General features: G+C 38.3%; 1 protein-coding gene across 8 annotated transcripts in view; it reads left to right on the forward strand.

Moving 5' to 3' along the window:
- The window catches only part of EXPH5 (exophilin 5), a 99,394-nt gene extending 84,765 nt beyond the window's left edge, over positions 1-14,629 (forward strand). For 5 of the 8 annotated variants that reach the window (XM_025266927.3, XM_025266928.3, XM_006053348.4 and 2 more), the window contains 2 exons: positions 5,891-6,026; positions 9,075-14,629. In XM_025266927.3, the coding sequence (XP_025122712.3) occupies positions 5,891-6,026; positions 9,075-14,410 (5,472 nt within the window). In that variant the 3' untranslated portion in view covers positions 14,411-14,629. The remainder of the gene's footprint in view (positions 1-5,890; positions 6,027-9,074) is intronic. The other 3 variants (XM_006053345.4, XM_025266931.3, XM_006053349.4) reach the window with 1 other exon arrangement.
- The last annotated feature ends 5,320 nt before the right edge of the window (positions 14,630-19,949 follow it).

Consider the following 19,949-nt stretch of genomic DNA (forward strand, 5'->3'; position numbering starts at 1 on the left):
AGAATTTGGATTCCAAGACATCCCTGACTGAAGACCAGTACGTGCTGTAAGCCCCAGAGGATTTACCTTTCTTAGCCATATAATAACCACAGTGGTGTGATCACTCACCTAGAGCCAGACATCCTGGAATGTGAAGTCAAGTGGGCCTTAGAAAGCATCACTATGAATAAAGCTAGTGGTGGTGATGGAATTCCAGCTGAACTATTTAAAATCCTAAAAGATGATGCTAATAACGTGCTGCACTCAATATGCCAGCAAATTTGGAAAACTCAACAGTGGCCACAGGACTGGAAAAGGTCAGTTTACATTCCAATTCCAAAGAAAGGCAATGTTCAAACTACCGTACAATTTCACTCATTTCACACGCTAGAAAAGTAATACTGAAAATTCTCCAAGCTTGGCTTCAACTTCATGTTCAAGTACATGAACCAAGAACTTCCAGATGTTCAAGATGGATTTAGAAAAGGCAGAGGAATCAGAGATCAAATTTCCAACATCTGTTGGATCATGGAAAACATAAGAGAATTCCATAAAAACATCTACTTCTGCTTCAGTGACTACACTAAAACCTTTGACTGTCTGGATCACAACAAACTGTGGAAAATTCTGAAACAGATGGGAATACCAGACCACATTACCTGCCTCCTGAGAAATCTGTATGCAGGTCAAGAAGCAACAGTTAAAACTGGACATGGAACAGCACACTAGTTCTAAATTGGGAAAGGAGTACGTCAAGGCTGTATATCGTCACCCTCCTTATTTAACTTACATGCAAAGTACATCAAGCAAAATGCCGGGCTGGATGAGTCACAAGCTGGATTCAAATTTGCAGGGAGAAATATCAATAACCTCAGATACGCAGATGACACCACCTTTATGGCAGAAAGCATAAAGGAACTAAAGAGCCTCTTGATGAAAGTGAAAGAGAAGAGTGAAAAAGCTGGCTTAAAACTCATCATTCAAAAAATGAAAATCATGGCATCTGGTACCATAACTTCATGGCAAATAGATGTGGAAACAATGGAAGCATTGACAGACTATTTTCTTGGTCTCTAGAATCACTGCAGATGGTGACTGCAGCCATGAAATTAAAAGATGCTTGCTCCTTGGAAGAAAAGCTATGACAGACCTCAGTCTGTTCAGTTCAGTTCAGTTCAGTCACTCAGTCATGTCCAACTCTTTGTGATTCCATGAATCGCAGCACGCCAGGCCTCCTTGTCTATCACCAACTCCTGGAGTTCACTCAAACTCACGTCCATCAAGTCAGTGATGCCTTCCAGCCATCTCATCCTCTGTCGTCCCCTTCTCCTCATGCCCCCAATCCCTCCCAGCCCTAGATAGCATATTAAAAAGCAGAGACATTACTTTACTGACGAAGGTCCATCTAGTCAAAGCTATGGTTTTTCCAGTAGTCATGATGGATGTCAGAATTGGACTATAAAGAAAGCTGAGCACTGAAGAATTGATGTTTTTGAACTGTGGTGTTGGAGAAGACTCTTGAGAGTCCCTTGGACTGCAAGGAGATCAAACCAGTCAATCGTAAAGGAAATCAATCTTGAATACTCATTGGAAGGACTGATGCTGAAGCTGAAATTCCAATACTTTGGCCACCTGATGTGAAGAACTGACTCATTGGCAAAAACCCTGATGCTGGGGAAGAGTGAAGGCAGGAAGAGAAAGGGACGGGGGAGGATGAGATGGTTGGATGGCATCACCGACTTGATGGACATGAGTTTAAGCAAGCTCCAGGAGTTGGTGATGGACAGGAAAGCCTGATGTGCTGCAGTCCATGGGATCACAAAGAGTGAAACACGACTGAGTGACTGAACTGAACTGAACTGAACTGAACTGTATAGGAAACATCTTTAGTATCTTGGGTGAATAGGGTTGACCTTGAAGTTGATCTGGGCAGAAATCTAACCAAAAGAGGTTATATTCACAGCCTATAGGTGATAGAAATACTTCCCACCTGAAGAAATTTTGCTCTTCACCTGACTGTTCAGTTCATGTACTTTTCATTTCATTATAAATTCAGTATTAAAGAATGTTATCCAGGAGGCCAGGAGGAATGTGCTCTGGTCTACTTAAAGGAAATCTGAAGTTCATTTGAATGTTAAAATGACTGGGAGACAACATTGCTTACTGTCTCTTAATCAAATATATCTACTCTGCAACAAATACCAAAACTGCAGGTTTGGGAAGAACAGACTTATAAGTTCATGGCTTAATGTTATTAGCACAAATAAAGATTTGGATGAGACTTCTCTGGTGGTCCAGTGGATTCCATTGTGAGAATCTGCCTTGCAATGCAGGGAACTCAAGTTCAATTCCTGGTTGCAGAACTAAAATCCTGCATACTGGGATACAATCAAGCCCAAGCATTGCAACTATTGAACTTGAGAACTCTGGAGCCCACAAACCCAACTAGAGAGTCCATGCAGCTCAATGAAGGTTCCCATGTGATGCAATGAGGATACCATGTGCTGCAACTAATACCCAAGGCAGCCAAATAAATAAATCTTGAAAAAAGACAGTAGGTAGGGCACAAGAGAGAACATCTTGATGCACTATAGAGAGAAAAGTGTAACTGTAACTGATCTGATTTCTCAATTGATTAGTTTCTGGTTTTATTATCTCCAATTGGTATATCCCTATAGTTATAATGTGCTTCTAATATTTTTTTACTTCTGAATTTAATATAAGTGTGTTAAATTATATCCAATAACCAATAAAATATCATTGGATTATTTCTTTCCTATTAATAAATCTCCTTTGTATATATTAAATTATGGCTTGCCCATAATTTGATGGGCAAGTCAATGAAATTTAAGCAGGGCTTCTTCTATAAGGAGTAACTGATCTAGATCTTGAGAAAGAAAGCAGACAAGTATAAAAACATTATACTAGATTACGGGAAATGCAAGGATTAAAAGAACCTAGGCTTTAGATTTGGACAGACCTGTGATGGAGAAGTTAAAAAGCTGGAGCTTTGGAAAGATTAGAGATTTGGTCTTAAGCATTCAAGATGAGATGAAATGTGATAGTGAATATCAAGTAAGATTCAAGAGGCAGGGACTGGGTAGAAAGTGAACTGAAATCAAAGATGACATAAACAGATGGCAAGATAGTCCATTTTCCTGGCAGGAAGAATCAATATTGTAAAAATGACTATACTACCAAATGCAGTCTACAGATTCAATGCAATCCCTATCAAATTACCAATGACATTTTTCACAGAACTAGGACAAAAATTTCACAATTCATGTGGAAACACAAAAGACTGCAAATAGTCAAAACAGTCTTGAGAAAGAAGAATGGAGCTGGAGGAATCAACCTTCCTGACTTCAGACTATATTACAAAGCTACAGTCAAGACAGTATGGTACTGGCACAAAAAGAGAAATATAGATCAATGGAACAAGATAGAGAGCCCAGAGATAAACCCACACACCTATGGGTACCTTATTTTTGACAAAGGAGGCAAGAATATACAATGGGGAAAGACAGCCTCTTCAATAATGGTGCTGGGGAAAATAGACAGCTACATGGAAAAGAATGAAATTAGAACACTTTTTAATACTACTGCTGCTGCTGCTAAGTCACTTCAGTCGTGTCCGGCTCTGTGCGAACCCATAGATGGCAGCCCACGAGGCTCCCCCGTCCCTGGGATTGTCCAGGCAAGAACACTGGAGTGGGTTGCCATTTCCTTCTCCAATTCTTAACACCACAAACAAATATAAACTCAAAATGGATTAAAGACCTAAATGTAAGACCAGAAACTATAAAAACTCTAGAGGAAAACAGGCAGAACACTCAGTGACATAAATCAAATCTTCTATGACTCACCTCCTAGAGTTATGGAAATAAAAGCAAAAATAAACAAGTGGGACCTAATTAAACTTAAAAGCTTTTGCACAGCAAAGGAAACTACAAACAAGATGCAAAGACAGCCCTCAGAATGGGAGAAAATAATAGCAAATGAAACAACTGACAAAGAATTAATTTCCAAAATATATAAGCAGCTCATACAAGTCAATACCAGAAAAATAAACAACCCAATCAAAAAGTGGAAAAAAGATCTGAACAGACATTTCTCCAAAGAAGACATACAGATGGCAAACACATGAAAAGATGCTCAACATCACTCATTATTAGAGAACTGCAAATCAAAATTACAATGAGATACCACCTCACACCAGTCAGAATGGCCATCATCAAAAAGTCTACAAACAATAAATGCTGGAGAAGCTGTGAAGAAAAGGGAACCCTTTTGCATTGCTGGTAGGAATGTAAATTGATACAGCCACAATGGAAGACAGTATGGAGATTCCTTATGACCCAGCAATCCCACTACTAGGCATATACCCTGGGGAAACCAAAATTGAAAATGACACATGTACCCCAATGTTCACTGCAGCACTATTTGCAATAGCTAAAACATGGAAGCAACCTAGATGTCCATCTACAGATGAATGGATAAAGAAACTGGGGTTCATATCCACAATGGGATACTACTCAGCCATAAAAAGGAACACATTTGAGTCAGTTCTAATGAGGTGAATGAATACAGCCCATTATACAGAGTGAAGTAAGTCAGAAATGTATATTTCGTGTAGTAATGCATATATGTGGAATCTAGAAAGATGGTACTGATGAATATATTTGCAGGGCAGCAATGGCGAAACAGACATAAAGAGCAGACAGACCTGTGGATATGGGGACGGGAGGAGGGAGTGGGTGAGATGTATGGAGAAAATAACATGGAAACTTACAATACCATATGTAAAATAGATAGCCAATGGGAGTTTGCTGTATGACTCAGGGAACTCAGTCAGGGGCTATGTGACAATCTAGAAGGGTGGGAGGGAAAGGAGGGAAGGGAGGGAGAGGACATTGATGTACCAATGGCTGATTCTTATCGATATACGACAGAACACCAAAAAATTCTGTAAAGCAATTATCCTTCAATTTAAAAAATAAAGTGGCCAAAAAAAAAAAAGAAAAGAAAAGAAAATGAACTGAAAATAAAGCAATTGGAATGGGAAATGGCCTTGTGGAGGATACCATACAGAATGAGTTCAAGTGAAGTCAGGAGTGGCAGAGCCAGTTTGACAGAGGAAATGCAAATAGAATTTTGGCAGAAGGAAGTGAAGGGGTAGGAGTGGATAATTCCCCAAGGTTATAAAGACAAATTAAAACTTAAAAGAGCAGTGATAGATTTAATGAAATCAAGATAAAATTTGCTAGTAAAGAAGGTAAACAGCTCTCCATCTCTACATCATTCTCCCAAGTCCTATAAAACTAGCAAAGATTTAAAATATATATACAAGGTCATGCTTTTCAGCACCTTTTTTTCAGAACTATTAATCAGTTCCTTATGTGTGTCTGGGAGGTTCTACCATTTTACATGATTTCTGTGGATGGAAAATTTTAAAAATTTTAGAATTAAAAAATTTTAATTAAAAAAAAAATTAAGTTTCAGCTAACTGCCTCTTGATAGAAAATAGGTACAATGTTAAGAAACCTAAAATTACAGCCACTGGGCCAGACAAACAACATTCCCCACTCAAGAGAAGTCTATTTCTTTCCATTTCCCAATAAGCTCTGTAGGATTCCTGTAGTGCTGTGTATATTTGTAGGCATGTTTTGCAGAGACAGCCTAGATATCTTGCCCGAAAACTTATACAAAATGGAATTAATGTAAGTATGGGGAAGTTTGTGATCACTTGCAAACTGCAAAAACAACAAAACATTACAACTAGATAAATAAATGGTAGGAAAATTGATTTGCTGTCCTTAGACTAGGACTTTTAAGCTTGGGATGTTTTTGTGGGAACATGTTGGCTAAAGAAGGTCCAAAAATAATATTACATTTTCTATTTTAAAATTAGCAGGCAAAAATATACAGTTCACCTCTGGAAAGCCAACCCACTGACAGTGCAACTGTCCCCAGGCCAGCAAGCATGAGGGAGGGAAGTACTGTCCCTCCGTGGGATGGTTCACTGCTAGAGGATGAGTTCTTCCAAGGTAAGTCTCTGCATTGAATTTCCTTTAGAATTCCCAGTACTAAAGGAAAGCAAATAATGATTACAGTTTATACTAAAATGCTCAAGCCCTTGTACTTTATTTTTGAAGTCCTCTTGTTATCCTCACCTGAAGAGGATGGGGTTACATGCTATTAAAAGAAATACTTTAAAAATCTTATATTTAAATATAATGTAAGTAAATATTCTTGGATCAAGGCCTGATAAATCTATGGAATGGTAATAATGTTAATATATAAACTCAAGTAAAAAGATAAAAGGGTATATCTTTAGACATATATTTATAAAGTTTACTATCCTTAATAGACTTTTATTGTTCCTGATTAGGGCCTAAATGCACAGTGATGAAATCTAATTGTTGTTAAACTATTAACCTTGTACAATAGATAACAATAAAGACTAAAACAGATTCCAAAAGTACTATATACCCATGGATCTTATTATGTAAGCTTCACTCACCTTGATATAGTTTTTTTGTATTAAAATAAACCTGGCCATATGAAACATGAAATCTGAAATCATTCACCGGCTTCACCTTGAGGAACTAAATTCAGTTTGCAAAGGCAATGACATCACCTCAGCCCTATAGTTAGGACAAGTGGTGTGGTCACTGAGAGACCTCCAGCTGGATGTTCTGTCTGGGCACTCCTTTCAGTAAAATGGTTCCTGGCAGAGAACTTGCTTCAGAGAAAAGAGACCCAGAGGAAAATTTCTGTTCCAAAACAAAGGTTTTGCTTAGTAGAGGAGAGCTATTTTTCATGAAGTGAAGAAATAAAATGACCACTCTGAAAATAAAAAGAACAGCAGACTTTTTCACCTTCAGAGTTGTGACGCAAATAGCAGTATTGGGATTCAAGTGTTAAGAGTGGTTATCTCTAGGAAGAAGGACTCCAGGTGATTTTACCTCTTTTGTTATACTTTCCTGTATTTTCTATTATAACAACATATTTTTGTAGTCAGCAAAAGACTTTAATGAAGAAAAAATACTATGAACAAGTTGAAAGAGAAAACAGAAATCAAAGAGATTTCATTATAATTTTTTTAAAGACAGATTTATGAAGATTTTTTTTTCTTTTGCCCTGCCTTATATTTTGGCATTGCTTATTTTATCTGTGGATATAGTGAGTAAGTTATTTAGGGACAGGGGAAAACTAATTTTTTTTCATTAAAGCATTAACAGAATGATTCCCTAAAGAACTCCTTAGTTACAGATATTTAATGCTCAGGACTAGTTCTTTTGCTGGCTATGCAAACTTAATAGTACCAATTAACAAATAAAATAGGGTAGAGAAAATCCAGAGTGGATATCAAAAACTTATTCAATACCTGTCCTAAAATAAGTGGCATATTATAAGTACATCTCACTTACATTCACTCAGATACTGATACACCTCATTTTCTCTGTCATTAAGAGTTAAAATTAAAATTTTTAATGACAACAAAGAGTGAAACATTTTATGTAAATCAGAAGGAAAGATTCTGTAAATGAAAAACTTCAACAATTTAAATAATTTCCATAGCTTATCTCTCACGTCAGATTTTATTTTTTAATGAACATTTCTTCAAAATACACATCTACTCATTTATTGTAACATGAATATGATGAAATATATATTATAAGATAGGTCTTGCTGCTACTACTGCTAAGTCACTTCAGTCGTCTCCAACTCTGTGCGACCCCACAGAGGGCAGCCCAACAGGCTCCTCCATCCCTGGGATTCTCCAGGCAAGAACACTGGAGTGGGTTGCCATTTCCTTCTCCAATGCATGAAAGTGAAAAGTGAAAGTGAAGTCGCTCAGTCATGTCCAACTCTGTGCGACCCCATGAACTGCCGCCTACCAGGCTCCTCTGTCCATGGGATTTTCCAGGCAAGAGTACTGGAGTGGGGTGCCATTGGTCTTAGGGCATCTTAAAACTTTAAAAGATTTTGATTCTGTTTAAATTCTAACAGGTTTTTATTGAGGAAAAGATGTCAAATATGATTCAATAAACAATTCAAGGAAGAACCAACCAAGTGAAAATACCCTGTGACTTATCTGAGATCACAGAGACAGTGGTCCTAGTGAACATGAGCCCTGGGTCTTGGGTTGGCCTAGGTCCTCGGAATTATAGGGAGGTCACTGGGGCCTGACTTGCATACCACTCTCTGACCTTGCTACTGAGAGAAAAGTAAACATTGTTTGACAACAGCAACTTCACATCCTTGTAACATAATGAGCTCATAGTGAAATCATCTTTAGTTCATTAAAAGAAAAAATGAAAAGTGAACTTTTGTGGCACAGTGGTTGCGTGTATGGACTCAGGAGACAGGCTGCCTGGATCCACTTCCTAGCTGTATAAGCTGGGCAACTTACTTAATTTCTTCATTCCTCAGTTTCCCCATCTATAAAATGAGAATAGTAACTACTAAACTTACAAGATTATGTGAGGATTTAATGAGTTAATCTATTTAGAACTGTACCTGATAGACACATATGAATGTCTACTGGGTCATATTTTTTTCAGAGGAAGCAAGCTACCATTAGTATATCATTTGATGGTATTTCATAGAACTTTAATTTTTACATATTGCTCAAATTCATCCAAATAAGTATGTTTATAAATTGGGTGCCAAACTTTTGGCAGTAATGTACAGCTAAATACAACTCACATATTATTTATAGACTTCCATTTCTTTTACAATCCCCTGAGGTAAACACAGTTGGAAACATAGCTACCTAGTGACACAAAAGATGCAGTAAAAGAAATCATGATTACAATCCTTGTTAAGTGAAAAACTATGTAGCTTTATGTTTTGAAGGCATTATGGAAGGTTAACTTTGAAAAAGTATGAAAAAGAAACTTCCATTGCAGCCATGTAAGAGTCAAACTATCTTAAAGACATAACCAGTTAATGTCATAATGTTTATGATGATATGATCTAAAAATTATAAGTCATTATGCTTCTTCAAGAAGGACCTTCAACAATTCAAAATATTATTAGACTATAAAATCTTTTACCAAAAAAAATGACATATATTCTCCTTTTAGTTTTAGATGATTTGGATAGCAAACTGGCTCAGGAACAATCTCCAAGCTCAGTGAATACCAGAGCACCTCTCAACATTGGATCAAGAACACAGTTCAGTCGTTTTTACTCCAGTGGGAGCAAATACAATAATATCACAGGAAGGCATAAAAATTGCTATAATGAAACTTCTAATATGTCTATCTATGATGTCTTAAGACCAGGAACCCCTAGGGAAGGTTTTAAAACCTTTTCTCCTAGAACAAGGACAATCTACAATATGTATAGGACAAGGGAACCCAGAGTCTTAAAAGAAGATTATGTGCAAAAGAATACTTTTGGTAGTACTTCTCTGTGTTTTGACAGCAGGCAACGATTAGCCTCATCAGCTACAGGGTATTTCAAAGCAAGAAGCTTATGTTTTCCAGCCACAACTCAGAATAAGACTGGGTTTATATCACCAAGCCACCAACAGAGCCCAAAGAGAACTCCTTTATCATCTATCATATGGAATAGATCAGATTCTTCTAGAGATAGGCAGAACCAGGAAGAGTTCCTAGAGGCACCATCACCAATGGAAATTGACCCTGCTGACCAGTATATGTATCCCAGGTGCTTCCAGGCGAATAGGAGATATGAGTTTTACCATTCACAGAGTGTTTACCAAAGTTTTGGTTTAAATGCTCCTGTAGATAATGCAATGAGTCCTGACCCACTTGAGAACTCAGAAAATATGCCATTCTACCATGAAGATAACCCATTTACGAGGTCTTTCTTTAGCAATACCTTTGGACGGAGCAGGGGACAGAGATTTGAACAAAATCCTTTCTGGGGCCAACAGGAAGAACACTCTGACTTTCATCAAAGCAGGAAACCATTTACTTCTTCTGACAGAGACTTTGAAATGATCTCCACTGAAGTAAACAGTGCACTAGCTGGTCATGGCCATAGTGTTCCTTCTCAACACTGGGGGTCATTTTCCTCCAGTTATAGAACAAATATTTCCGGAAACCAACAGATACCACATCCCTGGCAGTTTGATTCTCAGACATCCGCACTGGAGAGCATGGAGGTGTCACAAGGTAATGGGAACCAGTCTACTCATTTCAGCCCAGAAAATGTTTGTTCCATGACTGGTGCAAGCTATCACATGAAATCTGGTGGGTTAGAATGTTCTCCCATGGAAGTACATGTAAACAAAGAACCTTACTCATTTGGAGTTGCTCAAACTCTAGCATCCCCATTCAAAAGTACCTTCCCGCACATTCCTGATGACAGAGGGAATCCTCAGAGTCCTAACTTTTGGATTCCCACAGTCACTTTGCAGAAAATTAAGCCGGCCTCTCTTCCAAACAGAAACTATACAGAAGTCACTGTGACCAACAATGTCTCAGTTGATTCTCCACCTCTGACTGAAAGCCAAGCCAATATCTTGGTCACAGAAGTAAATAATGAGAAAGACTTGAAGGCATCTGTTTTGGAAAAAGACAAAAAAATAAACAAGATAGACCAGACAAACATGACAGGTGAAACACCTCAACTTGTTTCACAGACCATAATTTCTAACCCTTTACCTGATGTTCAAAATTCCCTTTCCCAGGACTCAGACAAGAACAACAGATTTGTTTTTAATGCATCTACCACAATAAGTTCAAAAAGGTTGCCTGGAGTCATTTCCAGGAGAGATACCTCCAAAATTCATAAAGCCAATGAACTAAAAAAAGGTAAGAGTTATACTGGGAACAGAAAACTTGACTCAGTAACTTCCCTTCCTTTCATTCAGGAAAGCAGAACAACATCACTTTTTCTCAGCCCAAGTCAAGTTTGTCACCAGGAATTAACAGTAAGTAATGAGGATAGTTCAAGCATTATTAAAAAGAACCACGGGAGTTCTGAACATACTGATAATCAATACTCACAGTCTCCAGAAAAGACTGCTTATTTAGATACCAAGGGAGAACAAAGTATCACGACTTGTTCTACCAGCTGTAGCAAGTCAGATGCTGATCACAACCTGCCTCGTAATTCTTTAGATCTGTCTTCAGGGGCACTACCAGATTCCTCACCATCAAATGATTCTTGCCTTGATGCTCCGGTAATTCCTTCTACCACAGTGTTCTGGAAATGTCCTTCAAACAAAGACCCATCTCTGGGAGAAAGAGAAGACATTGATTACAAGAACCAAAATAGTCAATTTTCCCTAAGCCACTTAGAAAACCAAAAGAGTAATGATAATCGCACACCGGTACATAATGAAGAGGTTAATGTTGTCAAATGCCAGTCACACCCTCTTTTCAAGGGTGGAAAGGGAAAAGGAAAAATAAGAGAACGCATATCCTACATCGAAAAATTAAGCAAAACAGAAAGTAGATCAGTGCCTACAAGTGACAACAGTAGTCTCGCTGAGGGAACTCAAAGCAATTCCAAGTCTCCTGAGCTTCATACAATTTATTGTACTTTACCAAGAAAATCGGCCGTTTTTCTCATCGATAACAAGGAGCCTGAAAGTACGATAACGCCTTCTTTGTTCAGGAACGAGCCAGTTGCATTACAAATCAAAAATGATGTGGAAGATCCAGTAGGAAAGAACAAATCAAAAAAATTCAGTCCCAGTTCTTGTGAATCAGAGAGCGAATGTTCCAAAGTAGTTTCAGACTCAGTCTCAGTAGCACTTGAAGCCACAGAAGGGATGACAAATATGACGAACGTTGGATCTACTTCTGTTAGAAAAGGGCCACTTCCAGCCCTCATCAAGAGGGCTGTGTCATGTCCTTCAGAAGTGCTTTATGCCTCAACTGGAAGAGATGAAAGAGATAAATGCTTGGTTTCCAATACAGATGTTTCTCCTATAACACTGAGGCCTTGGGAGAGACTCATTAACCCTCTGGGAAGTGACTCTTCTGTTTGTGAGTGTTCTTTAAGCAAGAAACACCACCAGGAGGAATACTTACAAGAATATACTGAAAAGAATGATAAAATTTCTGCCTCCAAGACAGGCGTATTTTCCCATCCAAATGAACACCCTTTACCTTTTTCTTCAGATATGTCAGGACAAGAAAGTGGGAAAACTTTACATAAATTTAAGACTACGAGTATGTTTTCTGTTTCTGGTGATGAAGATAATGTGAAATGTCTTGAGGTGGTTTCAATATATTATACCCTACCAAGGAAGCACAGCAAAAAATTCTGTGACCTTCTTCAAAAGTATACGCAAAACATCGATTCACTTACAGAATCAATTAAAGTGGGGACTAAAACATCTCCTAATGCTTTAGAAAAAGACCAACTAAATTGTCCTGTGCAAGACCAGTCAGGAACACCTTTGTCTAAAGATACCTCTGCTCAGGAGACCAGCCATCCTTCTCACATCACTGAAAATATGACTGTTTTACAATTACCAAGTGTTGAGTCCTCAGAATCTACATTACAGGAAATGGCTTCTATTGAAGCAGATGTTTCTCTTCATAAACGAGAATCTAAAACTGGAGAAATTTTCCCATACAACTTAGCTACAACACCTCCATCTAATTCACAAAGCAGGAAAAAGAAAGAGAAAAAATTGCAAAGTGAAACTGTGTTTACTTCACCAATGCTTCAGGAAAAAAAAGTTACAAGAGAGAAATCTGAAAATTGTCCGCAATTCATTAAATCAGATGACAGTGGTTTTTCTAACCTCCCAGCCCATTCAGAAGAGAATGTTGAAAACTCCCACATCATAAGAAGTTCTGGGGAGCATACAGGTAGTGATACAGCCATTACAACTACTCGAAGTCTTCAAAAACATATCGCAGGCGTAGTTACAGAGGAGAGCTCCAGTGGATTGCAGCCTAGGGAAGTCAGAGGGGAAATTAGAACAGATTTCCCAAAAAACTCTGAGAAACCACTCTCTGACTCAGAAAGCCAAGTCTTTGCTCTTACTCCAGCCTTGAGTAAACTACAGCTTGATGAGGAGACTTGTTCAAGTGAACAAGATTTAGACAGTTCACAGTCTGAACCCAGGGAACTACCTGAAAGAAGACAGGAGGTAAATATGACAGAGAGCAAGGCTAAAGATGAAATGCAGAAGTTGGCATGGAATCAATGTTCACTTCCTGAAGGAAGTAATAAAAGTAAAAAAGGCTTGGCTGACTTAGAAAAAGGGAAAAACAGATCTTCAGTTAAACACAGATTGGCAGCTATGTCCAAAGCCAGCAGAAAATTTCCAGCTAAAGATTTATACTCTAGAAGACATGTAGCTACTATCTTTCCCCAAAGTGGGAACAGTTCTGGCTTTAGCAGTTTGTCGCTTGGCACACCAGAGTGCAACCCACCGTCCCTTGAGCCTGCTTTAAAGTCCACAGAAACCACAGATGAAAGCAGGTTAAGTAATGATGGAATAAATGTGGAGAAATCCAAGAACCCTCTCCAGCTTACTGCAGTATCCAATAGAGAAGCTTCTACACTCTTAAGTAATCAGAAGTCCAACAACATTTCACAACTGCATCAAAACGAGTTTAAAAATATCTCAGAATCACAACCAAAGTGTGAGAATTCTGAGGATGTAACAGTAGCTCAGATTTTGGAAAGAGAATCAGGAGCCCTGGCCCAACCCACATTGATCAGCCTCAGGGAAGCAGACGTCCCTGACCATCAGAGGAGGTCGAAACCCCCTTTTCAATTGGAGCCTGTAGAGAAATCTACGGTTTGCATCCCATCGACCAGTTGTCAGCAAGGACAAAGCAGTGCTTCATCTCTGGAGTGTGAACGTCAGCTACACCCCTATCGTTCAGAGAGCTTAAAAAGTGTTAATGTACATGGTGATATACTACGAATAAGTCATCCTCCAAAAGTCAGAGAGCGCCATTTCTCTGAAAGCACTTCTATGGATGATGTCCTGAGTCGACTGACCCTTGGGAATGAATTCTGTAACAACAGTGGGTACAGTCGAAGATTTAAATCTTTTTCTGAACTTCCCTCCTGTGGTGAAAATGAAAGTTGGGCTTTGAACAACAGCAGGACAAAAATGGGTCCTAGGTCTGCAACATCTATATCCAGGCCTATTGACTATGGGATTTTTGGGAAAGAACAACAGCTGGCTTTCTTGGAGAATGTAAAGAGGTCACTTACACAAGGGAGATTATGGAAACCAAGTTTTCTTAAGAACCCTGGCTTCCTGAAAGATGATGTAATTAACCCTGCTAACCCGACAGAGTCATCGACTTCGAATTCTCCTAGTAACCAGAGGCCCGAGGATGGCTTATCTCTAAGTGCACCACTTAATATCTATGAAGAGGATCCAGTAGACTCAGACTGTGACACAGACACGACCACGGATGACGAATACTACTTGGATGAAAATGACAAAGAATCAGAACTGTGAGCCTTTTTCAATGAAATGTATAGCCTTTTCACCAAAAGTTTATAATGTAAATAAAGTGTAAATATGTTTGTCTATGGAAAGGACAGATACTAAAAAAATCTAGTCTGGGCACTGCTGCTGCTGCTGCTAAGTCACTTCAGTCGTGTCCGACTCTGTGTGACCCCATAGACGGCAGCCCACCAGGCTCCCCCGTCCCTGGGATTCTCCAGGCAAGAACACTGGAGTGGGTTGCCATTTCCTTCTCCAATGCATGAAAGTGAAAAGTCAAAGTGAAGTCGCTCAGTCGTGTCCGACTCTTCGCGACCCCATGGACTCCAGCCTACCAGGCTCCTCCGTCCATGGGATTTTCCAGGCAAGAGTACTGGAGTGGGGTGCCATTGCCTTCTCCAGTCTGGGGACTAGCTGCTGTGAAACAATCCAAATTCTCTCCCCTCCCACCTCACCCCCCACTCTATGTATAGACTTCCTGAATCCTAGAGCAATGAATTCTTGTTTAGTGTTTTCTTCCTCTGTATATATGCTTGGTCTTCTGCCACTCAGCCCCAAATTAATCTCTTAATTCGTGGTCCAGTTTTGGCTGTCTGCTCTATATTCTCCCTAACTTTCTTTCACCTTTCCTATCCCAGCACAACAGCAAATCTCTGTATTGCATCTTCCAGTCCATACTCCATATTCATGATTGTTAAATAAAATGTAGGGATGTTAACAATGGAGTAAGTATTATTATCCTGTTTGACTCATCAACCTTTAGAAGATTTAGAGTTTGGGTTTTTTTTTTTTGTTTTTTCTTGAACAAAGATCAGGGGATTTCCATAAGGACATCCTGTTTTATCCATAGTGGAGAAGGGAGGCACATATTTGAAGTGCTTATTGTGAAGAGGTGAATCTCTAGTAAGCCAAAGAACATTGTTATTGTTGTTCAGTCATGTCCAACTCTTTGCAACCACATGGACTGCAGCACGCCAGGCTTCCCTGTCCTTCACTATCTCCTGGAGTTTGCCCAAACTCATGTCCATTGAATCAGTGATTCTATCCAACCATCTCATCCTCTGTCACCCGTTTCTCCTCTTGCCCTCAATCTTTCCTAGCATCAGGATCTTTTCCAATGAGTCAGTTCTTCATATCAGGTGACCGAAGTATTGGAGCTTCAGCTTCAGCATCAGTCCTTCCAATGAATATTCAGGGTTGATTTCCTTTGGGATTGACTGGTTTGATCTTCTTACAGTCCAAGGAACTCTCAAGAGTCTTTTCCAGCACCACAATTTGAAAGCATCAGTTCTTTGGCACCCAGCCTTCTTTATGGTCCAACTCTCACATCCATATATGACTACTGGAAAAACCATAGCTTTGACTATGCAGACCATTGGCAAAGGAATTCATTTGAAATAGTTTCTAGGATGGTACAGAGGGTGGCTTAGCCACAGAATTTCTGCTTAGGAAGGAAACACATCTGCAGGGTGGAGATAAGCAGACATCCCTTCATGAGATTGACATCCTTAATGCAGCTCTTTCAGCAACTGCTTTTGTTTTTCTTATTGTTGCTTTGTTTCTGTTTTTCCCCATTTCTCCAGAGCCATCCATGTAAAAAAATTTCTTTATTTGCAGGATAGAACACTTTTTTCCATGTGAGACATTTTAGTCACAAGCGATAGCCATGGTCAAGTCCCTAAAGTACTATCATGTTAGATCTGACATCTTGAGATTCACAGCCTTCTTTGCCAGATTTACCAAACCCTTAGAAGTTAGAAGGCAGAGCTTCTAAAGGCTTGTCACTATGATTCCTTCAATAATTGTATCAAGGCTAAATAGCTTGTCATACCCACTGATAACTTGGCTTTGCTAACTCTTTAATTTGCCATGCAGAACTTCTGGAGATTTCTCTTCTCCGAATCAGGAAAGACCAATAAACAGGCAGCAGCAAAGCTAACCTGATAGAACTACAGAAAGCACACCATCCTAGTTCTTAGTATTTCGAGGGTCAACATGAATGGATTTTATCTTGTTTGGTCTATATTTGCTTCCTGGCCTGATTTTGTTTCCATTTTTCTCACCTAGTCTGTTTCATCCATTTAAAGATAATGATAGGAGTTGGGGAAATGTACAGAGATCTGGAACTGATAGAAATGCAAGAAAGGACCACATTGTTATTATCCTCTCCAATACTACCTTGTCTAGAAGCTAAATGCCAGAGCTAGTTTATATTGGTCCCATGACACTCAAAACTGATGAAAATGAGGTAACTACATGAAAGCTATTTCTTAAACCTATAAATTGTCTTAAACTTCAAGTTCTGACCAATTCTCAAAAAGACTGATAGTAGAATTTTAAATGAACTGTTCTAAATATTTCCATTTAAATTTGTATGGTAACGCATAGGTAACATTTTATTCTTTGTTCATGTATGTTTGTAAATTCTACCTTCCTTATTCTATTTATCTGATTATTTAATTAAAACTTCATAAACCATAGCCTACGTTTTCTATTTAATTTTAAAATATTCAAAGTTAATATTTTAATATTAAGATTCTTGTTTTTTTAAATGATCAGGTTGCAAGTTCTATTTTGGTAAACACTCTGAGCCTACATGTATGTTACAAAAGATGAAATGAAGTTAGCTTATTTTTCACTGAATTTAGCCTTTATCAGCAGTTAGGTAAGTTAAGATCAGGCTAAACAACTACTTTTAGGCCCTGATTCTCTGTACTAGAATCTACCACCTGAATTTAAAGGTAATTGATGGCCAGTGCTCACTTGCACCATTTGTAATGTTTGCTTGTTGGTGTGGCTCAAGAATCAAGAAAACAGAAAATTTATGAAAATAGCACCTTCTATAAAGTTTTATACCTTTATAAAACACTTCGTTAAAGAAGTATAGCAAATACCTATGTATTTTAACATACAAAGTGCTGCTTTTTAATATTCATTTTTGGTATAGCTATAGTAATTTATACTAGTCATTTTTTATACTCATAACTTGCTTTCTAATACATAATCATCATTAAAGTAATTATTCACATAAATGGAGTCACTAATGAGGGAATCAATGCAAATAATTACTGGTAAATTACTAGTTCATTTAAATAATAGACTTATACAACCATAAATTTTATGTGTAAACTCCATTTAAAATAAGGCTCAATGAGATTAATATTCAGAAACTTTCCTCTAAACAATTTATACCCTTACATTGTCAATACATTGCTATTAATAAAACTCCAACAGCTACTAATAAGGTTTTGACTGATGATAAGGTGATAAAAACTACTTTGTATAGGAAGTACATGGGTGCCTGTGCCTGTCCTAGGGTTGGTGAAAGTCCACTTAAGTTTACGGTGAAGATAGGTATCAAATTGGAAAATCCACACCTATATAAAAGTTATATAGTCCATTGAATGCCAGAAGGTTAAAGAGGCCTTATTGCTAAGAGTTTATTGTCAGTAATAATGCTTCAGAATATCCAATTTAAATGTATAGTGTAAATATGTAAATATTTTACTTTGAGGCTCTTTTTGACTGGCATTTCTGTGTTTCTGAAACATATAATAACCCTTAAGCACTATTGTTTAAAATATTGTCAAATAATCCTTTTATGTACTTGCTATCAAACTTCTTCTCCAGGTATGAAATATGTTACAAGACAAGGTGCAAATTTAAAACAATGCTGGTGTTGAAATAAATGATTTAAATGGATGCATTGTTTGACTTGACTTTTATTCTCATTCTCAAATGATTGTTTTTAAGTGTGAAAGTTTCCAGAAAAATACAAAAAGGGGAATGGGATGGACAAAATTATTTAAACAAATTTTTCTGGTGGATATTGAATAAGATCACCCATTTGAGTGGTTTTGGAAAATGACTCCTGTCTTCTCCTTCCATTTGTATCAAAAAGCAATCAACCAACAATGGAAGTCAGTGTTCCTGGCTGCATAAGCTGCATAAGAGAGAAGGAATGAGGGTGGTCTGGGATTTTTCTCTGAGAGTTGTCCTATTTATAAAGGAAGAGGAAGCCCAGTGGCGTTGGGTTTGGGTCATCTGCTTCCCAATAGTACTATAAGCAGATCTTTCCAGTTGAAATGTTAGACGTGCATTAATATGTTAATGTTGAAATGTTAATTCCTGCTAAACAAATGAGTAGATTTGTACTAATCTTTACCTTTTCTAGAAAAGGAACCCAAAGTCATCTTTCTACCAAGGACAAGAGAGTGTTGTCAGCTTGAATATGAGCAGTATTTTATTCAAAATATTTATTATTTTTTTTTATTTTATTTTATTTTTAAACTTTACATAACTGTATTAGTTTTGCCAAATATCAAAATGAATCCACCACAGGTATACATGTGTTATTCAAAATATTTATACTGTCCTTTATTAAAATTTAAAATACATTAGATCAGCTAGGGTTTTTAGTTGTAAACACTATAATCCTTTTCCTACCTGGAATGCCCTTCTCCCCTTCTTCTTGCAGCTGATTCTTATCTGACCTTCACGATAAAAATAGATCAGCATAGATGACCATCTTCATGATCAGCATGGATGTCATCTCTTTCAGAAAGCATCTCTCAAGGTTGGGTTAACTGGACCTCATACAGTGTACTTATGTTGGTAGAGGCAATCTGCCAAGGGGCCTGGACATACCTGGACATTTGTTGCTGGGTATGCCAAGAATGTAAGTTCTCGACAATTGTTTACTCATGCCATTTTTCAGGGTGTGTATGCAGCCATCAAACACAAGAGGGATGAGATAACATCTCCCCACTGACAAAGGGCAGATATAATTACCCCTACCCTAAAAATGGTAAGCCCTTAAACTTAGAGTGTACCTCTTGTAATGCAACTCACTTTAGACATCTATGATAAGCATTTTGCATCGTCCCTCCAGACCTTTGTGGGTGGCTGAGGGGGTGGAGGCAGGGTATGGGAAGGTAGGGGGAGAGGTATTTGTTTGCTAGGGCTGTCACAGCAAAATTCCACAAACTGATTGCTTTGATATCAGAATTTATTTTCTCACAGTTTTGGAGGCTAACGTCCAATCAATATGTTGACAAATTTGATTTCTCCTGACCCCTCTCTCCTTGGACTGCAGATGGCTACCTTCTCATGACATCCTCACATAGTCTTTCTTCTGTACCCAAGCATTCCTGGTGTCTCTGTGTGCCCACATTTCCTCTTCTTAGAACAGAGTTAGATTGGTTTAGGGCCCACCCATCTCCAAATACAGTAATATTCTGAGGGACTGGGGTTAGCATCTCTATATGAAGTATGCTGTTGTTGTTTAGTCGCTAAGTTGTGTCCAGCTCTTGCAACCCCATGGCCTGTAGCCCACCAGGCTCCTCTGTCCATGGGATTCTCCAGGCAAGAATACTGGAGTCAGTTGCCATTTCCTTCTCCAGGAGATCTTCCCAACCAGGGATCAAACCTGTGTCTCTTGCATTGATAGGCAGATATTTTTTTTTTTTTTACCACTGAGCCACTAGGGAAGCTCACATAGGAACATCCTAGTCACTATACAGTCCTTGACACCCATATTTTAGCACCTATA

This window comes from Bubalus bubalis, chromosome 16 (assembly GCF_019923935.1).
Source record: "Bubalus bubalis isolate 160015118507 breed Murrah chromosome 16, NDDB_SH_1, whole genome shotgun sequence".
Lineage (NCBI taxonomy): Eukaryota > Metazoa > Chordata > Mammalia > Artiodactyla > Bovidae > Bubalus > Bubalus bubalis.